Consider the following 23,989-nt stretch of genomic DNA (forward strand, 5'->3'; position numbering starts at 1 on the left):
TAATGTCGAGGAGGGCACACCCGCAAAACTGGAAACAGTAGCTGACCCAAACAAGCACGATGTTGAAAAGTTGCCTCAAATGGAAGGACTGTTTGGGACCCTGACCAGTGGTGAGGAGAGTGGTTAGGGGCATCTCTGGCACTTCATCTACTTGCAGTTGGCGTCCAGCCCCTACAACCCTTCTTATCGTGGTGATTTACCACAATAACAGGACCCCCTGATTTGTGGTGTACGAACCCCGTAACTGGGTCGCTTACCAGCAAAGATAGAGAGCTCCGTTGAAGTCTGATGGTACTATTTTTAACAGTATTTATTAGAAAAAAAAACACAAAAATAACATCAATACAAACATACAGATAATATACGTCGTCAATACTGAATCTAAAAGTGCGGGTATAATAATAATCAATAAGAAATAAGCTCTATCGTTGTCTCGGGGATAATGTATTGTCCGATAGAAATATAAAAGTCACTCAGTTCATTCAGGCTGCAGCCTTTGGTTGGAGTCAAGAGAGAGATTTTTAGAAACTTGCCAGCTTTTCCTTTTCATAAATTCGATCCGAGAGTTCCCTTGGTGTAGCCAGTCGTTTAGCTAAGCCGTTCTTCCGTGGTAAGGTCCCAATCCCAGGCAAGGGAAAGGACGCACACGAACCCCCCACCGGCTGTCGCTATTAAACGCTGTCACGGGATTTCTAGCGTTTCTCCTGGTGCGTCTGAAGGGGTTGTTCCCCAGACCCTCTTTTATCCTTACTCACGGGGTCTCAGATGTCGATCGGGTTGGGATGATGCAATCCCTCAACCAGACCACTCTGGTCATTCCCTGAGGGCTTCAATGAATAGTACAGTACTCAATACACAATTCCGTCTCCAAGAGACAATGGCCATCATCCGTGGCTTTGTCTTGCTGAGGCCAGGACACATTCCAAACCGTGTGTATTCTGGACATCTCTCTCTCATTTCCTGGGTCCCAGACCCGAATTAATAGCGATCTTGCGATTCTCAAAAATGAGGGGGCTACTTTGTACCCTTCGGCCCCTCAGAGTTGTGGCACATTCGTAACAGTGGACTCCATTGTCACCAGGTGGCGCTCTGTCGTAATAACGCTGAGAGACAGAAATGTGAAGCTTCAGCCTGCTGAAATGCTTCTTCAAGATTCAGGGTTGTTTAATTCTATTTCCAGCAGACACATGTAAATGAGGTCGAAATAATTATTCCTCCCGTTCAGATGCAACACAGAAACACAACAGTAACAACATATATCCACGGCTTATATACTGTGCACGGATTGATTGTATGTTCATAAAGTGACGCTCGGCATAGGATGCCTGCATATAAGATGACAGATAGGAAATGATAAAGCAGAGGTGTTTGGTGTTGCGGAAGTGTGGGTTAGTGGGTAGTGATATTTATCAGCTTTACTGCTTGGGAAAAGTAGCTGTCCCGGAGGCTGGTAGTCCTGGTGAGGTCGCTGCGTATCTACCCCCGATGGGAGTGAGACAAATAGTCCATGAGTGGGATGGGTGAAGGTAGATTGTGAAAATTGGATTGGTGTTTGATCTCAAGAGAGGGAATGTGGAAAATACCAATGAGATGCCTTTCAGAACAGCTTGGGATTGTGCAGCTGGCTGGTGGCGTAGTGGCATCAGTGGCGGGAGGTCCTGAGTTCGAATCCAGCCGGCACCCTTGCATGCTCTCCATCCGTGCTGGTTTAAGAGCTGGTGATCTCTTAAAAAATATCTCACCCGGCAGAAGGCAAATACAACAATGGGAAGCCATTGCTGTAACTAGCCTCGCACACGATTTCCCAATACGTCAGAGGAAATCGCCCGCTAAATTGAAAATTCCGGATGTGACCTACCTTTGCAATTGTGCCCACTGGGGAAAAGTTAATTTCGGAATGAACCAAATTTGATTGGGGAGCTTTTGGTAAAGGGAGCAGGTGAATACAATGATAATAACATGACTGAATTCACCCTTCACTTTGAGAGGGGAAAGGTAAAACAAGATGCATCATTATTAGTGGAGTGAGGGGAACTACAGAGGCACTGGAGAAGAGCTTACCAAAGTTGATTGGAAGGGTACACTGGCAGCGATGATGGCAGAATAGCAATGGCTGGAGTTGATCCACTTGACACCCTCAGGGTTGAAGAGAAACACATCATATTCCAACTGCATAGCTCCAACCTGAAGGCATGAATATCGATTTCTCCTTCCAGTAAAAAAAAATCACAGCCCATTGCCTTTCCTTCTACTTACTCCCGAGTAACATAACTTTACACATTCTGACCACTGACATCTGGGACTTCCATACTCATGCCAGTGTCTTCCAAAGAGTACGATACTTATTCAGTTCATCAGCCATCACCTTTCACCCCCACCCCATTATTCCCTCTCCAGCATCATTCTCCAGTGGCTTGATATCCATTTCAGTTTCTCTTTTACATTATATGTACCTGAAATTAAAAATGGTATCCTCTTTAATATTACTGGCTAGCTCACCTAAGTATTCCATCTTTTCCTTCTTAATGATTTTAGATGCATTCTGTTCATTTTTAAAACTTCCCAATTCTCTAACTGCCTGGTGATTTTTGTTCTGTGCCCTCTTTCGTCTTTATGTTGTCTTTGGTTTCTCTTAGCAGCTACGGTTTTGTCACCTTACCTTTAGAATACTACTTCCTCTTTGTGATGTGAATATCCCGTCACTTCCAGAAATTCCAGCCATTGCTGCTCTGTTTTCATCCCTGCCCGTGTTCTTTCCAAATCAATTTTGACCAAATTTTCTCTCAGGCCTCTCTAATTATCTTTTTATTCATATCTGACATTAGTTTCTCCTTCTCTAATGTCGGGGTGAATTTGATCATATTAAGATCACTTGTCCCAAAGGGTTCCTTGAACTCGTGACCTAATTATTTCTGGTTCTTTACATTACTCAATCCAGAATAGCTGATCCCCAAGTGGGCTCAATGACGAGCTGCTCTAAAAAGCATCTTGTAGGCAATCCAGGAATTCCTCCTCTTGAGACCAACACCATCCTGATTTTCCTAATCACCTGCATGACAATCCCCCATGAACATTGTAACATTGCCCTTTTGGCACTCATTTTCTATCTCTCATTGTAAATTGTGGACCACATGCTGTTTTGGTGTCACTATACAATTCCATTCAAGGATTTTTTTGTACATTTGCTGTTCCTTATTTCTACCCACAGATTTTACACTGCCCAACCCTATGGCCTCCTCTTATCTAATGATTTTATTTAATATTTTACCAACAGAGCCACACAACCCCACTATTGGCTTGTTATTTCACTAAACATATAAATATCTGGGAAACAGGATAACCTGCAGATGCAAGAAATCAAGAGAAATTCACACAAAGTGCTGGAGAAGTTCAGCAGGTCAGGCAGCATTAATGGATGGGAATCAACATTTCCGGCCATGACCCTTCTTTGGGACTCGTGATAACCACGTATCTGGAAAATCAACAAGCAAAAACAACAGAAAGTAGTGCAATATTGGGAAAACCTTTGACAAAATTTATTTCAAGGCTTTAAAAAACTGTGGAACAGAGCTCTATGCTCAACAAATACAACAAAGGCAATAAACACTTCCATCAATACCGACATTGACTTTTTTTAATGAAAATATCTTAGTCCCATTTCACTCAGTAAAATTTACAAAGATAAGTAAGAACAGAAATGACAAGTTTAGAAAAGACTACTTACACTCAAACCCACCTAGATTAACACTTCCTTGGACAGAAGGAGGAAGAGGAATAACGCACATGAGAAAAAATAATCACATTAGACCATAAGACAAAGGAGCAGAGTCGGCCATTCAGCCCATCGAGTCTGCTACACAATTTCATCATGAGTGGATCCAATCTGCCCTTCAGTCCCATTCCCCCACCTTCTCACTATCACCTTGGATGCCCTGACTACTCAGATACCTATCAATCTCTGCATTAAACACACCCAATGACTTGGCCTCCACTGCTGCCCGTGGCAACAAATTCCACAGATCCATCACCCTCTGACAAAAAAAAATTCTCTGATTCTCTGTTCTGAATGGGTGTCCTGCAAACCACAAGTCATGCCCTCTTGTACTAGACTCCGCCTGTCACTCTCGAAATTGCATTCAGCAATGGGGATGCATTCATCCTGCAGCTTATTGAAACTTTCTCCCCAATGTGAACCCGGTCGTGTGTTACAAGGTTAGATTATTGAATGAATCCCTTCCCATATTCACAACAGGTGAATGGCCCCTCCCCAGTGGAACATAATGATGCAGCTTTGGTGGAGACGGTTGAGAGAATCTCTCCCCAAAGTCTGAGCAGACGTGGTGTGAACTCACTGGTGTTCTAATAGATGAGATGATCATGTGAATGCCTTCCCACATTCACAGGTCGACGGCCTTTCCCCAGTGGATCTCACTGGTGTGCCAGCAGATCAGATGACTGAGTGAATCCCTTCTCACTATCTGAGAGGGTGAAATCCCTCTCTGCAGTGTGAACTGACTGGTGTGTCACTAGGTGAGATGATGTGGTGAATCCCTTCCCACAGTCTGAGCAGGTGAATGGCCTCTTCCCAGTGTGAACTCGCTGGTGTGTCTGTAGGTTGGATGACTGAGTGAATGACTTTCCACAGACTGAGCAGGTGAATAGCTTCTCCCCAGTGTGAACTGACTGGTGTCTCCGTAGGTGAGATGCCTGAGTGAATCCTTTCCCACAGTCTGGGCAGGTGAACAGCTTCTCCCCAGTGTGAACTTGCTGGTGTCTCTGTAGGTTAGATGACTGAGTGAATCTCTTCCCACAGACTGAACAGATGAAATCCCTCACTGCAGTGTGAACTGACTGGTGAGTCACCAGGTGAGATGATGTGGTGAATCTCTTCCCACAGTCTGAGCAGGTGAATGGCCGCTCCCCAGTGTGAACTAACTGGTGTGCTTGTAGGCTACCTAACTGTGTGAATCCCTTTCCACAGTCTGAGCAAATGAACGGCTTCTCCCCAGTGTGAACTCGCTGGTGTGTCTGTAGGTTGGATGACTGAGTAAATGTCTTCCCACAGAATGAGCAGGTGAATGGCTTCTCCCCAGTGTGAACTGACTGGTGTCTCTGTAGGTGAGATGCCTGACTGAATCCCTTCCCACAGTCTGAGCAAGTGAACAGCCACTCCCCAGTGTGAACTCGCTGGTGACTCTGTAGGTTGAATGATCGAGTGAATCCTTTCCCACAGTCTGAGCAGGTGAACAGCTTCTCCCCAGTGTGAACTTGCTGGTGTCTCTGTAGGTTAGATGACCGAGTGAATGTCTTCCCACAGACTGAGCAGGTGAAATCTCTCACTGCAGTGTGAACTGACTGGTGAATCAGTAGGTGAGATGATGTGGTGAATCCCTTCCCACAGTATGAGCAGGTGAATGGCCTCTCCCCAGTGTGAACTCTCTGATGTACCTTCAGTTCAGATGACTGAGTGAATCCCTTCCCACAGTCCGAACAGGTAAACGGCCGCTCCCCGGGGAGACCTCGCTTGTGAGCCATTAGGACAGATGACCGAGTGAATCCTTACACCACAAATTCAGCAGAGGACCAGCCTCTGCCCAGTGTGAACTGACCGGAGTGTCCACACACAGCACAGGTGAATGGCCTTGCCAGTGTAAACTTGCTGATATACATTCAGTTGAAATGACCGACTGAATCCATTCCCACTGTCTGAGCAGGTGAATGGTTTCCCCCCTGATTAGAATGATGGACATGCCAGTCGTTCAGATGATCGAGTGAATCCCTCCCCACAGTCTGAGCAGAAAGGATGATCGAGTGAATCCCTCCCCACTGTCTGAGCAGGAAGGATGATCGAGTGAATCCCTTGATCCATTTCTTAAATATCTGGACTGAGACAGCAAAACTGTATTCCAGATTTCAGTAGACAAATTTCTTGTCATTTGTAACCTGTAAAAAGATTTTAAAAATCCATCAGTGGGTGTAGAACAGGCATGGGCAAACTGCGGACCGTTAAGCTTTTTAATCCGGCCTGCAGAACTTGATGAAATTATATTAATAACCTTGTTAACGTTTTTTTTCCCCACAATTCTGGCATTTTCCCAATAGATGACGCACTCTATATACATTTGTGGTGACCCATTTCCTGGCACATCCGAACCGGCTCACAATTAGCCAGCGTTCCGGCTAAGGGAGATAGCCTGCGGAGATTTGCGAGCACAGAGCTTTGGAGCCTCTGCGCCACGGGGAGCAGGTTGAGGGAGGCTTAAAAGTGAGGTTGGGGATTTCGAATGAAGTTTTTTTTCTTCGACTGCAGTTACCGACTCCGTGTCGTAATTTTAGCGCTGCATGTAGCACACCGCTACACATTGACCTTTGTTGAGGTGCAGCGTATTACTCCACATTTGCGCTTTACTCTTTGTTCGGCTTGACCTATTTGTGTGAACAGGCGTTCAGCGTCATGAACATCAACAAAGCCAGCCACAGATCCAAGTTAACTGACCAACACCTCAGATCCATCCTGAGAATCGCCACAACAAAACTAAATCCAGACTTTGATGCGCTGGCTGAAAAGGGAGACCAACAACACTGTTCCCACTGAAATTAAAAATAAGTTTCTTCATTGTGTTATGTAAAAAATGCATTTGAAAATATTTTTTTCAATAAGCCTTACATGTTACATGTCATTTCTGTTAAGTGATGGACATGAGTAGTGCGCAGGTGCAAGTACGTTCTCAAAATAAAAAATGCGCTCCAGATCAAATAACGCGCTCCGCATACTGGCGCGCTGTCACTGTTCTGTCTTTGTGCTGGTCGTTGTTGAGTTTTGGCACAGGGGACAGTTGAATAAGAAGGAGCAGGACAAGTAGACCTGCATCTCCTACCGTTTTTGAAATAAAGACAGTCAGGAGGAGATTGATGATGATAATATCTTGAAGGATAACAGAATTTTCAGTGCTTTAAAATAATAATTTACTATTAAAAAAGGCTGTATTTTATTCATTTAATTTTCAGTGTTTTAAAAGTCATTTCAATAAATAGCTAAATACCATGGGACTTCAAAGACAGATATTTTGTTGTAATGCATTTGTTCATTTTCAATTGAAATTAAAGCACATGTTTTCTACATATTCCATGATATTTTATTTTCTCTTATGAGGTGTATTACCAAAACACTCCATCCATCTGCTCCTGGTCCGGCCCCCCTGTCAAATTTTAGAACCCTTTGTGGCCCACAAGTCAAAAAGTTTGCCCACCCCTGGTGTAGAACAACATTTCTGATGAGATCACTTGAGTTGTGAAGGTGTGATCTGACATCACACTGTTACAGTGAGGTTCAACCCAAGTTGGATGGAGAATTCATCTTCTAACTGGGCACAGTGCTGGTATCTGGAATGAGCATTGAACGCTCTGATTTTCTTCCTGTCTCTATAAGAATGGGGCATTTTTGCCATCTCCAATCTGTGACCTGGCTCAGTTTGACTCTCTCCATTGGTATTATTCCCTGTTCCCACTGAGCTGCATGGGTGCCTGGCCCCACAGTAACTGAAACACTCTCACACAAATAGCCGGCAGTGCATTCCACACACCCACCACTCTCTGTGTAAAAAACTTACCTCTGACATCCCCTCGGTATCTATTTCCAAGCACCTTAAAACTATGTCCTCTCGTGTTAGCCATTTCAGACCTGGGGGAAAAAAAATACTCTGGCTATCCACACGATCAATGCCCCTCATCATCTTATACACCTGACAATGGCTCGAAACATAAACAAGGAAAGAGTACACTGGTTTGAGGATTTCTTAGAAGTACACAACAGTATGAGGGTATAGATAGGATAAATGCAAGCAGCTTTTTCCACTGAGGTTGTGTGGGATGACAACCAGAGGTCATGGGTAAGTGGGGAAGGTGAAAATTTAATGGGAACATGTGGAAAAGCTCTTCACTGGTCATGACAGTGTGGAATGAGATGAATATACGTAGTGAAAATCAGCTCAGTTTCACCAGTTAAAGGAAGCTTGGATGGGACCCTGGGTGGTAGGAGTATGGAGGGTGATGGTCCCGGTGCAGGTAGTTGCATTAGACCGCTTAAATGTTTTTTGGCATTGTCTAGATGGGCCAAATATCCTGGTTCTGGACTGAACTTCTCCATGTTTCTGTGATAGAGATGCTGGCCAAACTTGTTTGGAAGGGAAAAGGTAGGAGTGACAACGGAACAGCAATGGCTGGAGATTCTGGAGCAATTCGGGAGCTGAGTGATCGATACATCCCAAAGAAGTGGAAGCATTGGAAAGGCAGGAGGACATATCCGTGACTGAAATGAGAAGCCAAAGCCAACATAAAAGCCAAAGAGTGGGCAAACAAAAGAGCAAAGACTATTGGGAAGCTTTTAGAAACCAACAGCAGACAACTTTAAAAAAAAGCCACATGAGCTCAGGGTGTGGAGTCCTGATATTGTCATCATTAATGGGTCTTGGTAGCACCCAACAGTCTGAAGCATTTGGAGGAACAAAATATCCGGGGCCTCAATATCTCTTGAAAAGCAAGGTTCCCTGCACCTGTAACTTTTCAACTTTTATTTTGGCAGGCACATACAAACCCCACACCCTCAAAATTTTACTTCTGAAGGCCTTCCACTTACAAGAACTGTGTTGCCAGGAACGAGCCTGTTCCAAACCACACTTGTCAGATGTTTCTGATACCATCAAAATTGATCTTTCTCCAATTTAGAATCTCAACCCATGGTCCAGACCTCTCTTTTTCCATATTTACTTTGAATTTCATGGCATTATGAACACAAATTCTGTCACCAGCCCTGGATCATTTCCTAACAGCTTATTGTACACTTCTATATCAGAAATTCCACGTACTGATTAAGGGCACATTTGACAAACTTTACCCCATCTAGTCCTTTTACAATATGGGAGTCCAGTCTATATATGTAAAGTTAGAATCACTTACTGAATCAACCTTTGTTTATTGGCATTGTCTGCAATCTCTCTACAAAGTTGTTCCTCTAAATCCCTCAGATTGTTGGGAGCAACCAAATTCCAATAATGGCTACAGTATCATAATTCCCTGTCCTGAGCTCATCTGGCTTTCCTACGAGGCTTCTTGCATTATGATATACACAGCTCAGCACATTCATCGCACCATGCTCAACCATTTGATTGCTGACTCTATCTGAGGTCTGAACAACATCTGACTGGTGTCAAGATAACAAACTCTCCCACATTGTCACATAAACAAAGGAGCTGATTGTGGATTACAGGAGGACTGGAGACAGGCTAACCCCTGTTGACTTCAATGGATCTGGGGTTAAGAAGGTGAACAGCTTTAAATTTGTCAGCATAAACATCACCAAGGATCTCACATTGTCTGTACATACTGGCTGTGTTGTGAAAAGAGCACAGCAGCACCTCTTTCACCTCAGATGGTTGAAGAAGTTGGGGACGGGGACCCGAAATCCTAAGGACTTTCTACAGGGACACAATTGAGAGCATCCTGACTGGCTGCATCACTGCCTGGTATGGGAACTGTGCTTCCATTAATCGCAGGAAACTGCAGAGAGTGGTGCAGACACCCCAGCGCATCTGTAGATGTGAACTTTCCACTATTCAGGACATTTACAGGGACAAGTGTGTCAAAAGGCCCAAAGGATATCGGGGGCCAAATTCACCACAACCACAAACTGTTCCTGCTGCTACCATCCAGGAAACGGTACCACAGAAAAAGGACCAACAGGTTCTGGGTCATCATCTTCTACTAGGCCATCAAACTGATTAATTCATGCTGATACAATTGCATTTCAATGTTATACTGACTGTCCTATGTACAAACTAACTATTATAAGTTACTATTAATTACACATTGCACATTTTGGTGAAGATGTAATGTAAAGATTTCTACTCCTCATGTGCAGCAAGGATGTATCGAATAAAGTCAATTCAATTCAATTCACCCTCTCCACTATCTGTTCTGTCATTCTGGCTCCCATTTCCCCAGTAACTTATTTTAACCACATCACACTCTCCACCCACACTAGCACTAGCAAGCCTTACCACTAGGATATCAGTCCCCTCCTGTTCTGTTCCCCTAACTAATGAATTTACTATCACCCCTTTGACTTTTCTCTGTCAGGTAATCTACCCTCCCCACCCCAACAGTTTCTAAAGTGTTCCACCTGTTGTTGTGTGGGATGACAACAAGAGTTCTCTGTGATGGCTATTTAACTTTATTCCGCTTCCTGACTCTCGCCCAGTTTTCTGTGTCCTGCACCTTGTGTGTAACTCACCTTTCTTCATGTCATATCTATCTCCTGCTCCAACTCCTGGATGATCCGGAATTCATCCATTTCCAGTTCCAACTCCTTAAAGTGCAGGGTTACAAGCTGCAGCTGGATGCACACCTTGTAGGTGGGGGCATAAGGGACACTGGAGGTCTCCCCACTTTCCCACAATGTCCCCCCTAATTTGTAATGACCAGTGTGCACATAAATCATGTACCGTGCATTTTTTTGCCCAGTGACATGTGCACAGTGAATTTTATACAGAGAGGTAATCATTTTCACAGCGAGCAAATCACTGTCGATAAATACTTTGATATCCCCCGGGTTTGATGGAATTCATCTGCACTCTCACACAAACTATGTAGCAGGCCTGTAACGAGTAATGAAGAATCATCTCACCAGAGCTTTTGCACATTGTTCATATGTGGTTTGCTTGCTAAATTATGCTTTAAAAAGTCAGGTTTGCAAAGATTACTCCAAGTCTTTCCACTTGCAAATTCTCCAGCACCTCTTGCATTGTCACAATAGACAATAGGTGCAGAAGTAGACCATTCGGCCCCTCAAGTCTGCACCGCCATTCTGAGATCATGGCTGATCATTCACTATCAATACCCAGTCCCTGCTTTGTCCCCATATCCCTTGATTCCCCTATCCATCAGATATCTATCTAGCTCCTTCTTGAAAGCATCCAGAGAATTGGCCTCCACCGTCTTTTGAGGCAGTGCATTCCAGACCCCCACAACTCTCTGGGAGAAGAAGTTTTTCCTTAACTCTGTCCTAAATGACCTACCCCTAATTCTCAAACCATGCCCTCTGGTACTGGACTGTCCCAGCATCTGGAACATATTTCCTGCCTCTATCTTGTCCAATCCCTTAATAATCTTATATGTTTCAATCAGATCCCCTCTCAATCTCCTCAATTCCAGCGTGTACAAGCCCAATCTCTCCAATCTCTCTGCGTAAGACAGCCCTGCCATCCCAGGAATCAACCTAGTGAATCTACTCTGCACTTCCTCAATTGCCAGAATGTCCTTCCTTAAACCTGGAGACCAAAACTGTACACAATATTCCAGGTGTGGTCTCACCAGGGCCATGTACAAATGCAAAAGGACATCCTTGCTCTTGTACTCAATTCCCCTTGTAATAAAGGCCAACATTCCATTTGCCCTCTTCACTGTCTGTTGCATTTTCTCATTCACCTTCATTGACTGACGAACTAGGACTCCTAGGTCTCTTTGCATTTCTCCTTTACCTAACTCTACACCGTTCAGACAATACTCTGCCCTCTTGTTCCTGCTTCCAAAGTGGATAACTTCACATTTGTTCGCATTGAATGACATCTGCCAAGTATCTGCCCACTCACACAGCCTATCCAAGTCTCCCTGTATTCTCCTAACGTCCTCTTCGCATGTCACACTGCCGCCCAGTTTAGTATCGTCAGCAAACTTGCTGATATAGTTTTCCATGCCCTCATCTAAATCGTTGACATAAATCGTAAAGAGCTGTGGTCCCAATACAGAGCCCTGTGGTACCCCACTAGTCACCTCCAGCCAGTCCGAGAAACACCCATTCACTGCTACCCTTTGCTTTCTATCTGCCAACCAGTTTTCTATCCATGTTGAAACCCTGCCCCCAATGCCATGAGCTCTGATTTCACTCACCAATCTCCTATGTGGCACCTTATCGAATGCCTTCTGAAAATCTAGGTACACAACATCCACTGGCTTACCCTCGTCTAACATCCTTGTTACACCCTCAAAAAACTCCAACAGATTAGTCAAGCATGATTTGCCCTTGGTAAATCCATGCTGGCTCAGCCTAATCCTATTACTGCCATCAAGATGTGCCACTATTTCATCCTTAATAATGGACTCAAGCATCTTCCCCACGACTGACGTTAGGCTAACAGGGCGATAGTTCTCCATTTTCTCCTTCCCTCCCTTCTTGAAAAGTGGGATAACATTAGCCACTCTCCAATCTTCAGGAACTGATCCTGAATCTAAGGAACATTGGAAAATGATTACCAATGCATCCACAATTTCCTGAGCCACCTCTTTTAGAACCCTCGGATGCAGACCATCTGGACTCGGGGATTTATTAACCTTCAGTCCTACCAGTCTACTCATCACAGTTTCTTTCCTAATGTCAATCTGTCCCCTCTGATATTCCTCTGATATCTTATGACCATGGCCCATCCATACATCTGGGAGATTGCTTGTGTCCTCCCTGGTGAAGATAGATCTAAAGTACGCATTAAATTCTGTTGCCATTTCCCTGTTTCCCATAACAATTTCTCCCAATTCATTCTTCAATACACACAGGTAACACCAGTTTCTATATTGGACATAAATATTTCCCCTGAACCCTCCTGAGGAATTGAGGATATATAAAAAAAAACCTATGTAACCTATGTAATCTCTGGCTAAAAGAATAATTGGGACTAAATATGAATATTTGAACCGAAGTAAACACTGTCTTCAGTGGTTAGCTAAGGCAGGCTCATTGCCAGTTCTCTGTGGCTTGCAGAGAGACACACTGAGAGCTGATAACATTGTATACTGTACCGTTGTTAGTTGATACCATTATACATTCTACCCTCATTTGAGTAAGGGGCGGAGGACTCACTGATAAGGACAGGAATGAACAACTGTTTGTAATTAAGTCAGGGCTTTGCAAAGGGAATAAGTGGACAGTACATCCATCCATAATTAAAACCTCAATATAACAAACTCTGTTATCTAAGTAATTAAGATTTGCAGCAACACACTTGGTGGGCATACCAGTTCAAATAACATCTTGAAATAGTGATGCATGGGGTGTACTGTGTATAAATATACGGCTGTAACCTAAGTCAGTCGACTTGTCAGATAGTGGAAGTGCTTACGTGCCTTCCCTGTGACAACTGGGGCTCAAACTCCTGCAGGAGAATGTGCAATAAACTGTGGTGTCGATAAGAAGCTTGTATCTCGAGTTTTATTCAGATTCAGCTTTAACATTTGGCATCATGATCAGGATCTCTATCTACAGAGCACTGAGAAGATGGGCTGAGTAAGCAGCTGAACCACTCTGGGGACTGTGGGGACTGACCGGGAGCCCAATAGGTATTTTAAATTTGTCGCTCACTGTTAGTTCCTTTGGATGTATGGTGCCTTGCCCAAGGCTGATCACATACCTTGACAGGATCGGGAAAAAAATCTGTCGGGAGACTAGTATAAGGTAGGCAAAAATTTTACCAAGTGGGCAGGAGGCAGTATTGGATAAAGTTTACTAAGTGGCCAGGAGGCGGTACTGGGTAAACTTTACTAAGTGGGCAGGAAGTAGACATGTCAGGTAAATTCATCAATTGAGCAGGAGGTGCCTGCTGGGTAAATTTATCTGATTGTTAATTGAGCTGGAGGCTTTGTGCCTGATAAATTACTTAGAGATAATCGGTTAATTGCAGTCGATTGATACGAGTGTGCCAGGAGCAGCCCGACACAATTTTGTGTGAGAGTTTTCTGGACAAGGAAAATGATTTTCAAATGTTCAGTGCAGCACTGAGTAAGAAATTGGGGAACAAAATGTGGCCTCGGATGGGTGGGGGGGGGAGCCTGGGTTATTACCTCATGAGAACAAGCAGTAAATCTGATATGGAAAAAGAACTGAGGAAAGAAGTGGAAATCGTTGAAAAGGAAATGGAAGGAAAAGGCAGATGTAAAATGGAAGTTTGCCAGCTATGCCACTGATGGCCTACTGGCTTCAGAATTGGACATTGAGGCGAGAGGTCTCGAGTTCGAATCCAGCTGACTCCCTTGCACACTTTCATCCGTGCTGGGTTAGAGCTGGTGATCTCTTAAACAAAACAACTCACCCAGCAGAAGGCAATGGCAAACTACTGCTGTAACTTGCCTTGTACATGATTTCCCAACACCGCACAGCGGCGTGGAAGGAAATCCTCGGCTAACTGGAAAAAGCTCCGGATGTGACATACGTTTAAAGTGGAACAGTATATTATCAGCAAGTTGGAGGAATAATGGAATGGGATAGAGGTATGTACTGCAGAAGGAATTCCAAAGGTTGGGAGCCGCTAAAAGTGGAGCGTGAATGGCTGGATGTGACTTGTGGCCTGCTACGGCAGTTTCACAGGAGACCAAGCCTTTAAACTGGGGGGACAAATACCCATTATTAATGACTTACTGCTCCAATGCTTACCAACTAAGTTAGCCAACATTATTAATACAAATAATATGGATTGGCCTGACAATGACCGAAATCGAATGTGATGAGCTTCGACATATTTTTGGGACCCAACTTTCGAATCCCGATCAACCCCGAAGGAAACTAATATTCTCCTGTTTGATTCTTACTAAGAGAGAGAGGGGGGCAGAACTATTTGACTATGCAGCATGTTTACACTTGTTCGCAGCTTGTGTTTATATAGCTCACAGTTTGTTTTATTTAAGCAAGGACAGTCACAAACACAGTCAGCCAGAGAGAAAGAAAGAAGATGGAAGGTTCGAAACAAAGGGCCTAGTGGCCAAAGGCCACTGTTTGGACTCTCCTATGCCCACAAGGTGTGTTGACTATTGATCCAGCGTGTACTGAATGTGTGATTGTCACTTTGATCCATAGGAGTGGATCTGTTGGTTTGGGAGTATCCTGTGAAGACCACTTGTGCTAACCCTTGCCTGGGCGTGGTAATTCACTTGAAGAGGTACCCTTGTGACCAATCACTGTTGGTGATAATTCGTATAATCCATATGGGGATGTTGTTGGAGTATCTCGCGGCTACCACTTTTGTTAACCCTTAGCTGGATTCGGGTGTGTTATGTGGTAACCACTTGTGAGAAGGGATATTCTGTGGAAATCACTGTCGGTAATACTTTGTGTGTTGGATCTGGATTGGGAGTACCTTGTGGAATCTACCTGTGTGTCAACCCTTGCTTGTGTGGTAGTTCCTTCTGAAGACAGTACGCCTGTGATAAGCTGCTTCTGGTGATAATTTGTATGTAGATTTAGAACGACGACGGATAGAACCTACAGCGACTGTTAACCTGTCATTTATTCCATGGCTGAACTGAACTTTCATAGTTCACCATCTCAAGACTTTAAGCTTGGTATTCCCTGAGCTCAAAGGTTTGGGAGTTATATTTACACGTATGTGTACTCATAACACTTTTTAACTTTTGATTATTTTGCTTAATTTGTTATATTATAAGTAGATACGAATAAAGAGAGTGGTTTTAACATCAAAACCAGACTCCAGGTGTGGTCTATAGCTGCTGGTTCATTTAAACCAATTGGGTACGTAACAGTGCTGCTCGTGTTTATGTCTTTAAGAGGGCTCACCCCAGCGCCCAGGGGCCCCCATGTTAACACCTTTCTGTCTCTCTGTCACACCTATGCCAAGCAGGTAGAACCAGGGGCCTGCTGAGTTTGTGCTGAAATTCCTCGGTATGATAAAAGTATGATTCAAATGTCAGTAATCCTGCTCAACTAGAGTGAGGAACTATCTGCCTGGGCTTTTTCAAATAACACCCGGGGAAGAGAGTGAGGAACTGTGGTCCAGTCTGTGATGACCGTGGCTGTCAGTGTTTTGAGGGATGGTGTCTCAGGGCCCCACCAAACGGAACTTCCTATGCTGGGAAACATGAATCCTGGCCATATCTGCAGGAGCCCAGCAGCCGAGAGGAATAACTGAGACTGAGCGATTTTTGATGATAGTTTTTCTCTCCTATGGAGTAGCCAGAAATTCATGAGGGATAATCAATTTGGCTATAAGAACTTCAGGAGCTGGCCACAAGGCTGCAGGGGCCCTGTGACAGAAACACAGGCCCAAGTAACAGAAACATCCATTGAAATGATTGCAATCTGGCAAACAGTCGTACAGAATCGTACGACTTTAGATTTTATCCCAGCTGATAAAGGGGGAACCTGTGCTATTATTGACACAGAATGCTGCACCTGCATCCCTGATGAGTCTACTAACGTTACATCCCTCTCCGAGCACACTGCAAAGGAGTGACAGCATCAAGAAAGTAGGGCAGGATTTACACGGGTTCACCAAAGGGTTGAAATGGTGATCTTCAAAGGACTGTAAGGTAATATGTGGGGCAAAGTCCTAATCCTATGTCCTAAAAGTTGTACATATCATTGTTATAATTACTGATGTATGTTGTTTTTCCCCACTGAGAAGTCAAAGCTGTACTCAGTTGCTTTCTCTGTAAAAAAGTTACTGCTTTGTTGATCATGTAATGATCTAAAGAAAGGAATGATAAAGTATGTAAAAGGGTTAGCACTTCGTTAAACTATAACAGCCTGTTTTTCTGAAAGAAACTGCTGATGATCAACAGATGTACTAAGCCATGCTGAGCCATATTTCTTTTTGAGGGTAGCGAGCTACGGTTTCAGGATGCTTATCTCCTTGTGCACTCATGTGTAGAGATAGGACAGCGTCAGTCTGTTCTGTGTGTGTGAGCCATTATGACTATTTTGTAATTTGTCTTTAGGGGCTGTCACAGTAAATAACTTTGGCTCCATCCGGTCTTGTGTGGGGGAGTATCTGGACAGATACATCTAATGTGTAAGGGGAATTGGTGGATAGGGTGGGAGCTTTCACAGTCTGTTCCTGTCTGAGTGACTAACTGAGTAAGCCCCGGGTGCTTGGAACAAAGAGTTTGTACTTTATCCGGATTCGACTTCCACTGAATGGGAGTGGTTTTAAAGGGCTGGGCTGCTGGAAGCACATTACCAGACCGGGACTGATTGCAACTGGGTCTGACAGAAGCATAACTGGTTCTTCTGGGGACATTCAGTCTCACTCCAGCTATTTCCTACCTTCCCTTGTACAGGTACGTAATGTCCAAAGGACGTGTTTATGAGTAAATGAGACTCACCAAACTTTCTCCTGACTGAATCACTGGGAAATCTGAGTCTCTTGATGAAAAGTTGTTCTCTCCAGTTGCTGTTCTCAGTCCTCGGGCCAATTCACTTGTTGCTGTTCCCTAGTCTTCAGCTGTGGTTTGCTTCCAGTGGGGGTTTTTCTTCAAATAAACTTCTCACCGCATGTCTAACTTTAACCAGAGAGATAATGAAGTATGTTAACATTAAAAAGGAGAACCAAACATTTCTGCTCAATGTTACTAAGAACAAAACTCACTGAAATTTAAATGATGAATGCAGATATAATGATCTCAGTGAACAATCTTTTATTGTCCCTCACACATCACAAAATGATATGGGATAAGAAGGAGCCATCATTCAGTCAGGAACAGAATTATGTGATTTGATCCATCTAGTCCGCCCTACCATTTACCATGGCTGATTTTTATTCCAACACCATGTTCCTGCCTTCCTCCCGTAATCCTGAGCTACTCACCAATCATGAATATATTAATTTGTGTCATAAATATACAAAATGGCAGCCTCAACCAACCTCTGCGGCAACAAATTCCACAGATCAGACATCTCTTAGCCAAAAAATTCTTCTCATCTCAGTTTTAAAGGGAAGCATCTTCATTCTGAGACAGTGCTGTCAGATCACAGACTCTGCGTCTAATGGAAACATCCTCTCCATGTCCACTGTATCCAGGCTTTTCAGCATTCAGAAGGTTTGCTTAACCAGACATCCCCCCACCACCCCCACCGTCCCTCTGAACTCCATTGAGCACAGGTTCAGAACCATCAAATGCTCCTCATACATAACATCGATTATTCCTGAGATTATTTTTGTAAACCATGTTAGCAGCAATTGTACTGAACACATTTCCAGGAATAAGAGATAAATTGATACCAGGATAATTTACAGGGTAAGTTGAGATTTCTTTATTTTTCTACTAGCACAGAATGTGCCATTTCCATTTCCAGGTTAATTTCAGGAAATATAAACCATTCCAAGGTAAATGTAATAAAAAGAAACTAGAATTATCAGAAATTCTCAGCAGGTAAGGAACAGCTTTGGGAGAGGAACAAACTTTACAATTCAGGGTAATAATGTTTTGTCAGAATGACTTCAAGCATTTTCAGTTTTTATTGCAGATCTCCAGCAACTTGGGATTCTGCCTGATTTCCACCGAGTGACAGACAGAAGACAGTGAGGGGGGGATTTCGAAGAACAGTTTGAACACCAAACTCAGGGTCTATCTCTACTGTTGTAAACACGGAACAGCCCATTTACTCACAGCCTCTCCCTGTGAGGATGGAATGGGAACATCCTCTCCTCAGACTGGCAGTCATTGCTTCCAAAGGAATTCCAGAAACAAACATCTGATCCCAGACCAGAAATACTCACTCAACACCTCACAAGCCCAAGCAGCTCGATCCCTGGGTCCACTTTACCTGGATCAAAAACTGATATCTCAGGACCCAACTTCACAGGCTCACACAGCTTAATCTGCCACTCACCGACCCTGAGAGTCTCACACTTTGTTCCCACATCTCACACTGGGTAGTTTAATCCAGAATTTCCCCACAACCAATGTCCAGCTGCTCGAAGAAGGACATCCATCCAGCCCCTTCTGTAGAAGCACTAACCAAAGTCAAATCCAAAACACCGACAGTTCCATATGGCTGGAACACTGATCACAGGACTAGAGCCAAACAAAACCCTCCCAGTACTCTTTGCTGACTGTAATATGATGAAGTGTGTCAGGCAGTCACAGTTCACAAAATAGCACTCCCACACCAATGCACAACAGAACTGGTACCTGATGAACCTCTGGTTTTCCAGCTGACAAGAACTGATTCTGGAAATAACTCAGCGAGGCCGAAGGTGTAAAAGAATACCTCACAATGAAGACAAGAATGATTGCCGATATATATCATTGAAGAGGTGTGATACAGGGTGGACCAAGGTTGACCCAGATGGTTGATGCATGTCACTGATGTTGGTGGGAGAGAGACTGGACAGAGGTTGAACAAGATGGGCAGGGAATGAGCAGATAGAATGAGGTGGAGAAGAAATCAAGGACGATCAATTATGGTTCTCCAGCAATACACAGATACTGAATTAATAGTACACACTACTGTATAAAGGATCTTAAAATGACAAAGTTAGAACAAACAACAAGAACTTTGCCATATATACTTTGAACCCTCACCAAATTGTTATCAACACACCATAGAAAGTTTCCCATTCAGACACTTCATGCTTTTCATGGTAACTGCTCTGCCCGTGACTGCGAGGAACAGCAGAGACCTTTGGTCCAGATCAGCACTTCACAGAAACCATTCTCACACTAGACTTCCCAGTCCCTCAGGAAAGCAGGTAGTGAAATCAAAGATCCCTACAACCTGGGGCATTCTCCTTCCTCACCCACCAGCCAAAAAGCTCAAAGACAAATGCGAGGAGGCTCAGGAAGTGAGACAAGTTGGGGGAAGTTAACGGGACTCAGTGGCCAACATCAGATTCCCCAACACAACATGGAGGAAGCATCACCTCACATCCGGGGACTCTGACCGCACACCACATGATCTTGAGTCACAAACCAGAGGGCGGGGTAGATCTGTGTTAAACAGCCTCATGTGACCTGTTGGTGGGTCTCCCATTTCAACTCTGTGGAAATAAACTGCCTGGGCTCCTGGTTTGGATCGTTCAATGCAGATTGAGTGACATCTACTTATTTTTGAAGAGCCCAGATAATTGGAAAATAAATGAGTAATTGGCCCTCAGTTCAGCACTCATGGCTAACATTGGATCTCCCCACTCGGGATCGGTCTCAATACTCACTGATGGGAAAACGATATCTTCGGCCCGCAGACTGTGATCTGATCCCGGGCTTCCTGACCTAGGAGGGGAGGACCCTTTCCCAATCCCGCAGACAATCCGCTTCAGTACTGAGCAGAAAGGAAAACACCACCCAACCGGAGACAGTGAGCATGCGCGAAGAGTTAGTTACATCTGTGGATAAATGGGAGGGGCAAACAGGATCACGTGACTGGTGGGGTCCCCCCCCCCCCAGGCAGAGAGTCCAGCTACCCACCACTTCTGTGGAAAGAGACAAACTTGCCGCTCAGATCTCCTCTCACCTTAAATGTATTAGACATTTCAACCCCCAGGAAAAATATATTATCTGTCCACACAGATTCATAATCAGGTTTATTATCACTGGCGTGTGGTGTAAACTTTGTTAACTTTGCAGCAGCATTTCAATGCATGACATAATATAGAAGAAAAAGAAAACACAAAATAAAATAATAAGAATTACAGTATATGTATATCTGGGACCATTGCTCATCGTGATTGTTATAAATGACTTGGATGAGGAAGTGAAGCGATGTGTTAGTAAATTTGCTGATGACACAAATGTTGGGGGTGTTGCGGATAGTGTGGAGGGCTGTCAGAGGTCACAGTAGGATACCGAAAGGATGCAAAACTGGGCTGAGAAGTTGCAAATGGATTTCAATCTGGATAAGTTTGAAGTTGTTCAATTTATTAGGTCAAATATGATGGCAGAATATAGCATTAATGGTAAGCCTCTTCACAGTGTGGAGGATCAGCGGGATCTTGGAGTCTGAGTCCAGAGGACACTCAAACCTACTAAGCAGGTTGACTCTGTGGTTAAGACGACAAATGGTGCATTGACCTTTATTAATCGTGGAATTGAGTTTAGGAGCCGAGAGGTTTTGTTGCAGCTATATAGGACCCTGGTCACACTCCACTGTGCTCAATTCTGGTCACCTCACTACAGGAAGAATGTGGAAACCTTAGAAAGGGTGCAGAGGCACGTTACAAGGATGTTGCCTGGATTGGGGAGCATACCTTATGAGAATAGGTTGAGTGAACTCGGCCTTTTCTCCTTGGAGCGACAGAGGATGAGAGGTGACCTGATAGAAGTATATAAGTTTATGAGAGGAATTGATCATGTGGATAGTCAGAGGCCTTTTCCCAGCGCTGAATTGGTTACCACAAGAGGGCACAGGTTTAAGTTGCTGGGGAGTACGTACAGAGGAGATATCAGGGGTGAGTTTTTTTTTTGCCAGAGATTGGTGGGGAGTGGTGTAATGGGCTGCCGGCAATGTTTATGGAAGTGGGCATAATAGGGTCTTTTCGGAGATTTTTGGATAGGAACCTGGCGGCACTGGAGAAAAACTAACTTAGAAAAATAGAGGGCAATGGGTAACTATAGTAATTTCTAAGGTAGGGACATGTCAGCACGACTTTGTGGGCCAAAGGGCCTGTACTGTTCTGTAGGGTTTCTATTGTTCTATGAATAAATTAAAAATCATGCAAAAAGCAGAAATATTATATATTTATATTGAGGTCGTGTTCAAGGGTTCAATGCCCATTTGGCTATCAGATGGCAGAGGGGAAGAAACTGTTCCTGTATCACTCAGTGTGTGCCTTCAGGCTTCTGTACCTCTCTCTCTCTTTGATGGTAACTTTGAGAAAAGGGCAGCCCTGGGTGCTGGAGTTCGTTAATAATGGACGCTGCCTTTCTGAGACACTGCTTCTAATCCTTTGGTAATCTTATAAACGTCTATTCAGTCTCACACCAGCCGGCACGTCTCCAGAGAAAACAACTCAAGTTTGTCCAACCTCTCGTTATAGCTCAGGCCCTCTATTCCAGGCAGTGTCCTGGTAAACCTCTTCTGCGCCCTCTCCAAAGCCCCGACATGCTTCAGAGAACGACAGCGACCACAAATGTATGAAACACTCCAGATGTGGCCTAATTAATCTTATAAAGCTGCAACACAACTTCCAGACTTTTGAACACAATGATAAAGAGAACCACACCATTTGCCTTCTTAATCTGTGCAGATCAATCTGTGCGGTCGCTTTCAGGGAGCGATGATCTCGGACTCCAAGATCCCTCTGATCATCAACACTATTCAGGGTCTTGCATTTAACAGTGTACTGTCTCTTTACATTCCACCGACCGAGCTGCGAAGATGATCATCACTAATCAAATCTCACTGAGATTTCTCAGGACCTGTTGAATTTATTGCCAAGTGCACAAGCAGGGGAAGGTACAGGTACAGAGAAACACTGACTTGTAGCAGCATCACAGACAAGTATATTCAGATAACACACGGAACACAAATTATACGATTCTCTGTCAGTAACAGTATAGAAATATGTTTACGTCATCCTGCTAATAGGACCAGAACAACAGGGGCTGAGCGGCGGCTCATCTCAGAGACCTTGTGAGACCTTCACACCGAACCGACCCCGGCAGATTCTGTGAAGGAAGCGAGGCGAGGCCGCCAGTCCGGGAAAGTTCATCCCCTCCCCCTTCAGGTTTCACCGATCACCTTCTGTTTCTCTCTCCCTTCCCCACCCCCACCTTTTATTCTCCAGTCCTGCCGAAGGGTTTCGGCCGGTTATGTCGACTGTACTCTTCTCCTAGATGCTGCCCGGCCTGCTGAGTTCCTCCAGCATTTTGTGCGCGTTGCTCGCATTTCCAGCAACTGCAGATTTTCTTTGTTTGAGTTCAGGAAAGTTAACTCACTACCCAACGTCAGAACTCCCCGATCGGAACTGGCTTCAATACTCACCGAAGGAAAATTGTTGGTGTTGCCCCGCAGAGAATAATCCGTCACCGGCTCCCCGTCCAAGGGGGCGAGAACCTACTCCCCATCCCGATCTCACCACCGACCCGGTTTCACAAAGAACGAAAAAACAGCACTGCCAAGCCCGGGAATGTGAGCATGCGCAATGCGTCATCAGGCGGTGGGCGGGGCCTCGGAAACAAACCCGAAGATGCTTCCGATCTGCGGTAAAACGGGATCACGTGACGAGTGGAGGGTCTCTCACGTCACCCGTTGACTGTTCCTCGCCCTTCACACCCTGCCCTTCCCACCGCCGCATTTCCCATATTATTTTATTATTCCCTATATTATTTCCAAATTTAAACCAGATACGTATTTAGTTTTTCCCACCATATCTTCCCCGGTCCCGTTCCCTCCAGCCCCAAGTCACAGAGCGCTCAGAGTTAGAGTTTCGATTCCCATCCCAGTCAGAAACTGAACTCAGACCCAAACCGGAAGTGTGCAGGTTTCATTTAAATCAGTCTATGTCAGTAAACACTAATTTCTATTCACATTCCTCCGGCCTCACTGATCAGGAACACTGAATCATTAAGTGAGAAACAGCAGCAGGAGGCCATTCAGCCCTTCTAACCATCAACAAAATGGCGGCTGCTCTCCCTTCTTAGCCACAAACTTCTGCCCGATCCTCTTTTCCTCGATTCCCCTCGGTCTCCACACATCTGCTTTTCTCTGTTTTATGTGAGGACGATCACTGAGTCTTCACCACCCTCTGTGGTGCGGATTTACAAACATTCACCACCCTCAGAGTGGAGACATTTCCCCTCATCTCAGTCCCGGACAGTCCATCCCTGTTTCAGAGACTGGGATCCCTGGTTCAACCGGTAATGATGTTGTGCATTTCAATGTGTTCACCTTTCAGTCCTCGCTTCTCTAAATGAAAGGGTTATCACATTTGATCGTTCTTCATATGATGACCCCACCACTCCAGGGATTAGTCTGGTGCAGCTTCATTGCACGCTTTATAACAAATACTCTCTAACCTCTCTGTTCATCCTCTGTGGAATTAATTTCCATCTTCTGCAGCACCGTGTTGGTCCAACCACTTACTTCCCACCCTTGTCACTATTTCCACCATCCCACCTCCCCCCTCACCTGGATCCACCTCTCACTCCCCGGCTCTTGCCTCATCCCCACCCCTCTCCTCTTTTCTCTGACTATTTCCCGTCTACTCTCAGTCCA

The 23,989-nt window shown here is 44.5% G+C and overlaps 1 protein-coding gene across 5 annotated transcripts; it reads right to left on the reverse strand.

Moving 5' to 3' along the window:
• Window positions 1-566: 566 nt before the first annotated feature.
• On the reverse strand, window positions 567-22,844 carry LOC132390093 (zinc finger protein 235-like). 5 transcript variants are annotated; one of them, XR_009510778.1, is made up of 6 exons: window positions 19,989-20,145; window positions 17,158-17,334; window positions 7,611-7,681; window positions 3,373-3,472; window positions 2,062-2,136; window positions 567-1,170 (listed from the first exon to the last, which is right to left on the reverse strand). XR_009510778.1 is itself a non-coding variant. In XM_059962684.1 (4 exons), the coding sequence occupies exon 4, from the start codon at window positions 5,533-5,535 to the stop codon at window positions 4,429-4,431; it is 1,107 nt and encodes a 368-aa protein (XP_059818667.1). In that variant the 5' UTR covers window positions 5,536-5,943; window positions 7,611-7,681; window positions 17,158-17,334; window positions 22,757-22,844; the 3' UTR covers window positions 3,515-4,428. The 5 variants fall into 5 exon arrangements, 4 of the variants coding, with proteins under 4 accessions (XP_059818667.1, XP_059818666.1, XP_059818668.1 ...); XM_059962684.1 differs by lacking the exons at window positions 567-1,170; window positions 2,062-2,136; window positions 3,373-3,472; window positions 19,989-20,145 and adding exons at window positions 3,515-5,943; window positions 22,757-22,844; XM_059962683.1 differs by lacking the exons at window positions 567-1,170; window positions 2,062-2,136; window positions 3,373-3,472 and adding an exon at window positions 3,515-5,943 and having other exon boundaries at window positions 19,989-20,127.
• Between the last annotated feature and the right edge of the window lie 1,145 nt (window positions 22,845-23,989).

This window comes from Hypanus sabinus, unplaced genomic scaffold (genome assembly GCF_030144855.1).
Source record: "Hypanus sabinus isolate sHypSab1 unplaced genomic scaffold, sHypSab1.hap1 scaffold_764, whole genome shotgun sequence".
NCBI classification, from domain to species: Eukaryota; Metazoa; Chordata; class Chondrichthyes; order Myliobatiformes; family Dasyatidae; genus Hypanus; species Hypanus sabinus.